Genomic DNA, 10,855 nt, shown 5'->3' with positions numbered 1-10,855 from the left:
AAGGCAGAGGACACTGTTTAATGCCTCATGGATAGCTCATGAGGATTCTTCCCAGGCAAAGTCAGGAATGCAGAGTTGATGCAGCCAGCCCACAGGACATGGAGGTCATGGCTGTTTGCTTCCTTGACTCCTCTTCCCTTCATCATTCTCTTTATCCAACACTCAACCATCGTCAGAAGAGAGGAGCTGCTCTGTATGGAAGGAGACTAGAGCACACCCCTCATCTGTGTCCTGTGTATGGGTTCTTGATGATCTTTCCTTCTACCTGTGCTGATGAGACAGCAGCTAGTTTGGCCTGCTGCCATGACCACAGTTAGCTGATGAACTTAAAAGTCATGGACTGGGACCTAGAATGAATTTTTGAAATCCAGTTTAAAATATTTTGAGCTTTGAAGTGAAAGCCAGAAGTACAGTTCCGTATTTCCTTGTGCTCAATCAGTGAAATATTAGCTCTGTGTTGAGTACCATTTCTCCTTTGCCTCCAGACTCTGCATCATGAGCACTGTGTGTGAAGCCAATGGCACCTTTGCCATCCAACTGTTGAAGATGCTCTGTCAACATGACCCTTTCAAAAATGTATGTTTTTCTCCTGTAAGCATCTCCTCTGCTCTAGCTATGGTCCTCTTGGGGGCGAAGGGAGACACTGCAGCCCAGATAGCTCAGGTAAGTTGTGTGTCACTCCTACACCTGTTTTGCATGAATAGGAGATTCTGAGAAGGCACAGTAGGAGTATGCACACACTGGTTCAGGGATCAGAAGCTAAAGAGGAAGGAAGACAGAGTCTCCTCCACTAATACTTGATTCTTGAAAATGAGATTTCCTGAGTTATGGCTTGGGAGGCACAATCAAAATTTTGTTCAGATTTCATATAACAATGGTGCATAGTAATCTCATGCAGGGCCTGCTGGGAAAGGCTTTTAATTCCTCTTACTAAGGAGACTGAGACAGGAGGATCCCAAGTCCTGAAAAAATTACTTTCAATTTAAAAAAATGATTTTTTTAAAAGTCTTTTTTAAAAATATTTTTAAATGAGGAGGAGGATGTTAGGGTTGTAATTTAGATTCAGTCTCAGGTACAGCAATGTAAGAACAAAGAAGATGGTGCAATTACTTGAAACAGGTTGCTGAGACCTACCTTTTTTTTTTTTTTAATTTTTTGAGACAGTGTTTCTCTGCATAGTCTTGGCTGTCCTGGACTGACTTGTATATCAGGCTAGCTCAAACTCACAGACATCTACCTGCCTTGCCTCCTATGTGCTGGGATAAAGGTGTGTGCCTCCATCCCACCCTGACCTATCATATTTTTTAGAGCAAAACACTTTGCAATCATTTGAGGACAAGGAAACATAATTCCAGCTCCCAATTTTGTCCAACTTTCCTTGTATCAGCTAAGGTGTTGAAGGGGCTACAACATGTTTAGTTAGTCCACATCCTGAGTGGGCATTAGGTGGGTTACTTTTAACAAGCCTCCTGAGAGCTTTCCAGAGGATTAGGAATTGGTCTCTGACATCTGGGCAGGGAGTTTGGAATGGGAGTTCCAGATCAGGCAGGAGGCATTTTCAAAGGAAAAAAAAACCCTTGGCATACTGTTCCATGGTGTTAAGGTGTGACTGTTGCTCTGTGGTTGCCCAGGACTTTCTTTTTTATGAAGATCCTCTCAGGCATCCCTTCCAGTTCAACCTAATCATTTCTAAACTAAGACCATGAGGACAAGAAGACGAATGCTAGGAAAAGGCCTCTTCATAATTAGTCTTTATGTTCTAACTTACATTAATAGTGTGTGTGTGTGTGTGTGTGTGTGTGTGTGTGTGTGTGTGTGTGTGTGATGCGTGCATATGTGGGTGCATGTGCCCTTGTCTGCATCTTTATGGAGAAGGCAGGAGTCAATGCTGGTATCTTCCTCTTGTCAATCCATCCCAAACTGGATTACAGGCACACAGTGGGCCCATCTCTTTATGTGCTATGGGAATCCAACTCAGATCCTCAGGATCTTTAATGTCTTTACCTATAAATTTCCTTTTGCAACAAAAAGATTCTTCGCTGAGCTGATAATGTCTCATTGTTTTTCTTCATAGGCACTTGGTTTAAGCCCAGAGAAAGACGTTCACCAGGGCTTCCAGTTGCTTCTCAGTCACCTGAACAAGCCAGGCAGAAAGTATGCGCTTAGAATGGCCAACAGGCTCTTTGCAGAGAGCACTTTTGAATTGCTCCCAGTAAGTACGTTGTACCAGTAGAGTGGAACAATTGTATTCAAATACTTGTTGCTGTAGATCCCAGAAGGACCCTAGAGAACTTGAGAAGAGTAAGGATTAAGTTTCGGCCAGTATGAGGGTGTACGTCTATAACACATGCTTGTAGAAGACTGAAACAGGAGGGTCATGAGTTCTAAGCCAGCTTGGGCTACATAATGGGAGACTCACCTATGTAACTGTCCTCAATCTTGAAAGATTTAAAATCTTTTTTAAATTTTATTTCTTTATGTCTGTTTCTTCCCACAGCAATGGCCTAGTATATGGAGATGTTTGTAGTTTAAAGTGATATCTATCCTCACTATAGTTCTGTTTTTATAATGATATAGAGTTCAGAAAGTTGGAGCACTTGCTGATATTTATGTGAAATTTACCTTCCTGGATATTTTTCTCTCCAAAGGCCTTTAAGGAGTCCTGTCTTCAGTTCTATCACTCAGAGATGGAGCAGCTCTCCTTTGTCACAGCTGCAGAGGAGTCCAGGAAACACATAAACACATGGGTCTCCAAACAGACTGAAGGTCAGAATCTCAAGTTACTCACACCCCACAGTCTTGTCCTTGCCATCCCTGCCCCTCTCCTTCCTACCTTCCTTCCTCATTCTATTAATTTTTATTTCTTCTCACCATGGACTAATCTCACTGTGATTTCACAGAGTCCAAGTGATGCAGACTAGCTAGTCCACCTGGTAGCATTTAGAGCTCAGTTAATTCATATAGGTTCTACTCAGACACTGAGATTTTAAAGACAGAGATGTTGGTGTATTTCTCTAGGACAGAGGGGCTGATGCAAATGTCTTGAGAACTCATGGGCCTGATTTTAAGTCAAGCAGTTTCATTAGAAGACACAGGTGTCCTGCAGTGTTCACAGGTCATGTAACACTGCCATCTCTGAGGTGGAGATTACCTCGGAAGACCTTCCCCACAACCTGCCTGAGTCTGCTTCTTCCTTCATCATGTTTTGGGCCAGCCCTCAACACCTTAAACTTCTCTCTCTACCTCCACACATCCTGCTTCAGGTCTGTTACTTCTGTTTCATGAACCTAGACTTGATCTCCAATGAAGACCCTCTGTCAGGGCTGTCAGTTACACCGACCTAAAGAGCCTCCCATTTGGAGTTGAACCTTACTTGTTTTTATGTCAGAGATGACATCTTGCAGCCGTGGTCTTTCAGATCACTGAGACAATTGCTTGATATTTAAACCGTTCAGATGCCTTTGCATTGCTATGTACATTCCTATTTCTGCTGGAAGTCAGCACTGAATGAAAAATTTTCATTCTCTCTTTTTTCTTGTCACAGAAGCTGTAGTGTATCATGCAATATAGCCTTTTGTCCACATATGTTTACTTTCAAATGTTCATTTTATGAGTCATGGGTCTGGGTTGAGGCCTACACTATTGTTACCAGATCCTCACTGGGACCGCTGACAGATATCCTGTTGTTGCCATGTGTCAAGGAGATTCTTAATCTTTGAATCTTCAGGTCTGGCTCTTTCATGTGTTCCAGCAGGTCATACATGGGGTAGATGTTAGGGTGAGGTCCACTCAGAGCCCTGAGTCAGGGCCCACTCACTTGTCCTCTGGGCAGGCATGGCTCTCCCACTTCTATGTCATCATGGCAGCTCACCTGCTCCCACATCCTCAGGGCAGGGTCCACTCTCCCCCTCCATGTCATCATGGCAGAGCCAGCTCACCTGCTCCTCTGTCCTCAGGGCAGGACCCATTCTCCTGCTCTTGTGTCATCATGGCAGGGCCAGCTCACCTGCTCCCATGTCCTCAGGGCAGGGTCCACTCTCCCACTCCCATGTCATCATGGCAGGGCTGGCTCTCCTGCTCCTGTGTCCTCAGGGCAGGGCTGGCTCACCTGCTCCCTGTCATTGGACAGGGCCAGCTCACCCATTGTTATGTCCTCAGGGCAGGGCATGCTCTCCCACTCCTGTTGCATCATGGCAGGGCCTTCTCTGCTGCTCCCATGTTTCCAAGACAGGGCCAGCGATTTGTCAGATTGTTGCTGGCTGTCAAGGCCTGGAAGGCCCTCTACTCCTGAGGGTACTGGATCTTCTGGGCCATCAAGCAGATGGGAAGTAGAGGCCCCTCAAAGTCTTCACTGAGTTGCTCACAGAAACCATTGATGTTGGCCCTGCTCAGCTTCTTGTCCTGGGGAACTTGTGGCTCTGTTGATTCTCGCCTCCCAAGTCTCTAGTTCCATCACGTGCTCTATACACCATGGGCCCCCTCCTTGGTGCTACCCCTAGTATCTATATCTTCACGAGCTAGCTCCCTGCACTGAGCATAGCCCAGGCCAGTGAGAGGAGGTGCATGAGGCCTGTGGTGTGAGTGGTGCAGTCATCGCTTGGGTTTAACTCAAACAGCACCCCCGCCTCGAATGCCCATCTCCTTGCCCCTCACTGCCCCAGGCTGCAACCCAAAAAGAATCTGTGGTGGCTGTGGCAGCATTCCGGGGTCCCTGGGGGCTCACTGGAGCATGGTCCTGCAGGAGGAGGGCATGGGCAATCCAAATGACAGGATTTCCTTCTTTCTGGGAAACACCAGCAGTGTGTTTTGGAGCTCTCAGTATGGTCCTTTGGTGGCTGTGCAGCCATTGCTGTTCTGCAGATCAGACACAGTGCAATTGATGCCAACTTGGATGATCCTCAAAATTTTTCTTTCATTCAACAATTATTTTTCCATTTCTTTTGGAGTCTGTACCTCTTGGGAACACTTGATATTGTGAGTTAGCAAGGACTGTCTTCATCAGGGAAAGGATACTCCTCAAAAGGGGAGATGGGAATCTATCTTCTTACCTGCATTACATCTTCCAGGGATGGACAGCACTCCAGAGTGTAGACTAGGAAGACCTCCTCCATGAAACGCTTTCTGACTTTGAGTCTCTGCCATGTTGTAGGAGGATAGAACTGGGCATGACCGTGGAGTGCTAGAGTAGACGCTAAATTTAACATTAGTTTACTAGTCGGGTCCTCTAGAGGAACAGAATAAATACATATTATAGATGAGTTTTAATAGATGGACACACATAGTATAAGCTGAGCACTCAGCTTTTGTCCATCCTCATGTGGAGGGGCTAAGAATGTGGGAGCTGCTCAGTCTATGCAGTGGACACCTCAGCAGTCTTAGTCTGGCATGCAAGGCCTAGAGGATTCTGCAGAGCCACTAGTCTTCATCCTCATGATGGGCAGATCGATTGTCAGGTAAAATTGGCAGGTGCTTTGTACAGTGCACTCAGCAACAACGTCTGAGGCAGGCAGACAAAAGCACTGTTGCTTCTCTCTCTTGCTTTTGGATCAATCATCACAACAGGGTGTTGCCCACTCTGAGGCGATTCCTCTCCATTACTTACTTCTTCTGGGAAAAGACCTCACAGACCGGCCAGACATGTCTCTTAGCTGATTCCATAACCAGTCCAGATGAGGACCAGGAGTAGCCACTCCAGCGGGTAACCCTGCTCCCCTCTCACCTCTTCCACATTTCCTGCTTGTTTTCTTCTCCACCCAGGAGCTGTTTTTTTTTTTCCAACCTGCTTTCCTTGAGAGACTTACAAGTCTCTCTCTCTCCTCACCTTGGCAATGTTCTCCAAGTGTGCATGGCCTCTAGTCAAACATGGATGTTGGTGTATTGTTTTGACTTATTTTTAATTTGTTTATCCATATTCAGTAAATATCAAAACATGATGTTTGGATCTGCCCAAATATCCTATCAGTTTATTTCTCACACTTGTACTAAGGAACCTAAATGAAGTCTCTGCTTCCTCAAAAGGAAAAATTCCAGAGCTGTTGTCAGGTGACTCTGTTGATCCAGGAACCAGGCTGATTCTTGTCAATGCCTTATATTTAAAAGGAAAGTGGTATCAACCTTTTGATGGAGAAACCACCAGGGAAATGCCTTTTAAAATAAATGAGGTAAGGACCAGTATCCAAAAGTCCATGCAGTGAAGAAACGGCCTACAAAGTGGTAATCGTGACTATGCAGCTCATGTCTCAGTAGTAGAGACTGTATATCCTGTGTGGGTGCCGGGGGTCATCAGAGCCCAGGAAGAAGAAATTCAGGAGAGCACAGAAAACATTTTGAGATTTCTATTTCTGAATTAAAATCTAAACTTCATGAAGTTAATATAGAAATAAATAGTAACTACTGCCTGTGTGATTTTGTATTCTGTTGATAGCTCTTAACTACTTCTGAAATTTTCTCATAAAACTTTTGGGTTTGCCTCATAGAAGAAACCTAATGTCCCATTAAGTTCAAGAAAAAGTGAAAACTGAGCTGCTAATGTAGTATAATCTATTTATGGACACAAAGTAGAAAGAATGCACAAACATATACCTACTTCACATTTTTCATTTAAAATAGAACCATTTAAATTATTGTTCAATTTATCATTATTAAGTAGTATTCATAGCTCTTTAAATAAAGAAAATGAGTGATAAAGATCTCAGTCTTATTTAGAGTATAATTTGAATTAAAGTAGCTTTCGTCCAATTCCTACAAAATTTAACTTAATGCATTTGGAGTTTGTGAATGTTAAACTTCCCATTCCCTTTTTTATTAGCCATACTCTAAAAAAGTTTGAAAAAAATGACTTATTTTTTTCAAAAACTTAATCCATGTTATGGATGGCCTGTAGGAAAATTTTGTATTCACTGTAATTAAAATCTTCCCAAATGGCACATTTCTTTATTTAAGTACTACTTAAGTATTATTAGAAATGAACCAATTGGAATAAATGATAAGCAAATACATAAGGTTCTATGCAGAAGGCCCCCAACTTGTAATGGGATAAAAAGCACTTTCTGCAGTGTGATGGATTATCACACTTTTTCTGCATCACAAAGATACGTGGAGATCTGCCCATATGGTTCACATTTGTAGTAACTTAACTTGGGATTTCCCTTCTTTCCAATTCTCTAGGAGGATGTAGCTCTGCCCTAAGCCTGTGGGTATATGTCCTCTTGAGCTTTTTGTTCTGTGATTGATTAGAAGGGTGTAACCCATTGTAACCTTTGAGCATGTGTGCTCCTGTTGCCAGGCTGTTATCTGAGAGGAAGTATCTGCCTGTAGTCTCATTCACAAAGCCATGAAAATATTCCAGTCTACTTTATGAAAATGTTTTGTTTTTTTTTTATAGTTGGTTGCACTGTTTCTTTAGATATAATGTTGACTGTATTAATTGATTAAAGTCTAGTTGTGATGTACTAGTCTTCTTTCCATTAGAGTAACCAACTGACATAGTCAACTTAATGTAGGAAGTGTTTATCTAGTCTGATGGATCCTGAAGTTTCCTTCTGGGTCAGTTGGTCCAGTCCAGGTTGTGGTGGTGTAGTACAGCATGGCAGAAATGCATGGTGGAGGCTTGCCCACCTCACAGCGGTCAGGAAGCAAAAGAGAGAAACAGGAAGGGGCTGCAGGTCAATATGTCCTTCAGGGGAACATCCTTTCCAATATGTAACTTCCCTGCCATTAGTCTCCACCTCCAGGAAGTTTGGTTAGCTCTCAGTGGTCACTATGTGGGGACAAAGGCTTTGGAGCATGAGCCTTTGTGGATCATTTAAACCCAAACCTAGGATTCTTAAATAGTAACGGTTGAATGATCCACATCCTTCTCTGGATAATGCATCATCTTTCTGTAGTTAGCTCATGTACTGATTATTTTGGGGTTTCACTTTTTGTTTTTGCTTTTGTGTGTGTGTGTGTGTGTGTGCGTGTGTGTGTGTGTTGTCTGTCTGTTGGTCCATGTGTGTCTTTGTGTGATTCTGTGTGTCAATCTGAGAAAAGTTAGAAAAAGATTATTCTTATTTGAAAAATTACCTCCATAAAATTGGTCTAAAGGCAAATCTTTTGGGCATTTCTTTTGTTTATGATTGCTTGAGGAGAGCCCAGCACACTATGAATGGTGCACAACTCTGGGTATATGGTTCTGAGTTATGTAAGAAACCAGGCTGGGAAAGCCATGGGGACATGTCAATAAGTTGTCTTTCTCCGCGTCTTCAGCCGGAGTTCCTGCTCTGTCTGCCAACAGTGTCGTATTGTGACCTGAGAGTTGAAATAAGAAATCAACCCTTTCCAACCAAAGTTGTTTTTTGACATGATGTTTCATCACATAGGATAAGTGTTAAGAGATACAATCCCGTACTGGCTTACACTTATTTGTAACAAAACCAAAAAGAGGCTAGCAGACATTTTCTAAGTGCTCACCTGAATATGAATAATGTTGATATTACAGTGACTGCCGAAATTAACTGCAGCTAATTTGGAAATCTTGAAGACTTTCAATAATATTGTTTATGGCATGTTTTTGTCTGTACAGAAGGAGGAAAGGCCAGTGCAGATGATGAATCAGGAAAACATGTTTAACCTCATATATGTGAATGAAGTACAGGCAGAAATACTGGAGATACCCTATGAGGGCATGGAGCTGAGCATGTTCATCCTGCTCCCAAAGGAAGGTGTGGACCTCAGCAAGGTGAGGAATAAGAGTCTGTATCACTGACCACTCTAAATGTCTTTGAGAAAATCAAGCATCCCTGGGCTCACTTATCATTAGAACAGAACTCAATGTTGTCACCTTGGCAATGACTATTAGAGAAGGTGGCACTCACAGACCCAGACTTGAGTTATGTGTGGGCTCTGGGCTTTGGGCTGAAACTGTGTCCAGGGCTCCCTTTGTGGGTTCTCTGCACCTGGCAAATGACATAACTTAAGAGATGTTTATTACAGAGGATGAAATGAGGAGAACTCAAACAGTACATAGCACAGTGCGTGGGAAATACTCACTGTACTATAATCTGTGTCACGATTTTTGTCATTATTTTATGTAATATCTGAGAACATAAAATAGACAAAAAGTTATTACATTTGTCTAACAAAGAGGAAGAAGAGGGTGCAGCTGGGAGGGCAGAGTCAGGAAGGTCATTGTGTCACACTTTGGACTTTCTTGTAGCAGGATTTCCCACAGTGGGGGAGCCATCCTCTGTATGGTGGGCAGTGGCGTATGAAGGACCTCAGGGGTCTTTGTAAGCAGAGCAGCTCCCTGGCTCTCTGCATTCAGCTGTGGCATTGCTTCTCTATGGTGATAGCTAGTTTCTCATCCCTGACAAAACACCTGACATGAACAACCTACAGGAGAAAGGATTTCTCTCAGCAAACAGATTCAGAGAGTTCACTTCAAGTTACCTGGCTCCATCACTCATTGGCCTGGTGAATGTGGAAGAGAATATGGCCCCCTTAGTTTTCAGGAGGTAGAGAAAGGAGAAAGGACAAAGGGTGGATGATGCACACCTGAAGTACAGCTCCAGCAATTAATTCCTTTATCCAGCTAACCCCATCTCTACTCTAAAGTATTAGGTGCCTCCCTAAAAGTTGCCACAAGCTTCAGAACAAGGGTTCATTATGAGCCTTTGAGTGTATTTCTACATTCAACCCATAACAGCACACAGAGCAATACATTTCCTCCCTGGGTTGACCTCCCTTCTGGTTTGGCTCACACCAAGAGTCCTTTCTATCTTCATGTTTAAGTTTTATTTCAGCACAAATGATTTATTGTCTTTAGAACTAAGTCTAGTTCAAGAAAACAAAATCAGACAGAACCTTAACCACAGTCACCTGGACATGAAAACCTGTAGGAATCAAAGATACCTCACAGTGATTTAGGGGAGGACAGGCAAGTCTTCCTATCCTCAGTTGCTTGGTGCCCATGTCCATCAGGTAAGCCACATACAGGCTAGCAGGACAATGGGACCCTCACACTGGATATGTGAATAGGCAGTGCCCCTTGTAAGATGTTGGAGGTTCTGTGACCATGAAGTGCCCATGTGGCTCTAGGTAAGACCTCACTTATGAGTCTGAAAGTCTCTACTTCTACTTTTTCAGGTAGAAAACAATCTCACTTTTGAGAAGTTAACAGCCTGGACCAAACCTGGTTTTATGAAGAAAACTTGGATTTATGTTTACCTTCCAAAATTTACACTGCAAGAGGATTATGACATGAAATCTCTGTTCCCGAAGTTGGGAGTGGTGGATGTCTTCCATGAGGACACAGCTGACTTATCAGCCATGTTCCCGGAGAGAGGCCTCTGTGTGACCATGTTTGTTCACAAGAGTGTGGTGGAGGTCAATGAGGATGGCACTGAGGCTGCAGCAGGGTCAGCTGCTCACGTTTCCCCAGATTGTGCTAGCCTATGCCCAGTGTTCTGTGCTGACCACCCCTTCCTTTTCTTCATCAGGCACAACAAAACCAACAGCATCCTGTTCTGTGGCAGGTTCTCATCTCCATAAAGGCACATTAACTACATAGGGTGCAGTTCTCTCTTCAGCATCTCTTCAACATTCTGTGAGGGTGTGCAAATAAGGGGAAGCTATGTTCCAAGCTGAGAAAACTTCCTCCTGGCAGCCTGATCTTATGATGCCTGCATTGGTCTCTTTCTATCACAACAATCATTGTGCCCTTTGCCAGGTTAAACCTAATGATGCCCTGTAGCCTATGCTATGCCTCTGGTAGGGGCAACTTACAGCCAATAATTTAAAGGCAACTAGAAGTGATCTCACTGTGTAAGAGAATCATAATGGAGCTTGAGGGAAGGGTCAATAGTCAGGAGAGCTT

General features: G+C 43.5%; 1 protein-coding gene across 1 annotated transcript; it reads left to right on the top strand.

The window, feature by feature from the left end:
* Positions 1-495: 495 nt before the first annotated feature.
* On the top strand, positions 496-10,544 carry LOC127210114 (serpin B9-like). Its single transcript, XM_051169804.1, has 6 exons — positions 496-663; positions 2,075-2,212; positions 2,649-2,766; positions 6,019-6,161; positions 8,564-8,719; positions 10,126-10,544. The coding sequence occupies exons 1-6, from the start codon at positions 496-498 to the stop codon at positions 10,528-10,530; spliced, it is 1,128 nt and encodes a 375-aa protein (XP_051025761.1). The 3' UTR covers positions 10,531-10,544.
* The last annotated feature ends 311 nt before the right edge of the window (positions 10,545-10,855 follow it).

Source organism: Acomys russatus, chromosome 3 (assembly GCF_903995435.1).
Source record: "Acomys russatus chromosome 3, mAcoRus1.1, whole genome shotgun sequence".
NCBI classification, from domain to species: domain Eukaryota; kingdom Metazoa; phylum Chordata; class Mammalia; order Rodentia; family Muridae; genus Acomys; species Acomys russatus.
The sequence above is the reverse complement of the archived record's forward strand: the minus strand, read 5'-3'. Positions and strand labels throughout refer to the sequence as shown.

Excerpts from the sequence above, each read along its gene's own strand:
- LOC127210114 (XM_051169804.1), top strand. The coding sequence starts at position 496 with ATGAGCACTGTGTGTGAAGCCAATGGCACCTTTGCCATCCAACTGTTG. Across the intron at positions 2,213-2,648 it reads GCACTTTTGAATTGCTCCCA|GCCTTTAAGGAGTCCTGTCT; the intron begins GTAAGTACGTTG and ends TTCTCTCCAAAG. Across the intron at positions 6,162-8,563 it reads TGCCTTTTAAAATAAATGAG|AAGGAGGAAAGGCCAGTGCA; the intron begins GTAAGGACCAGT and ends TTGTCTGTACAG.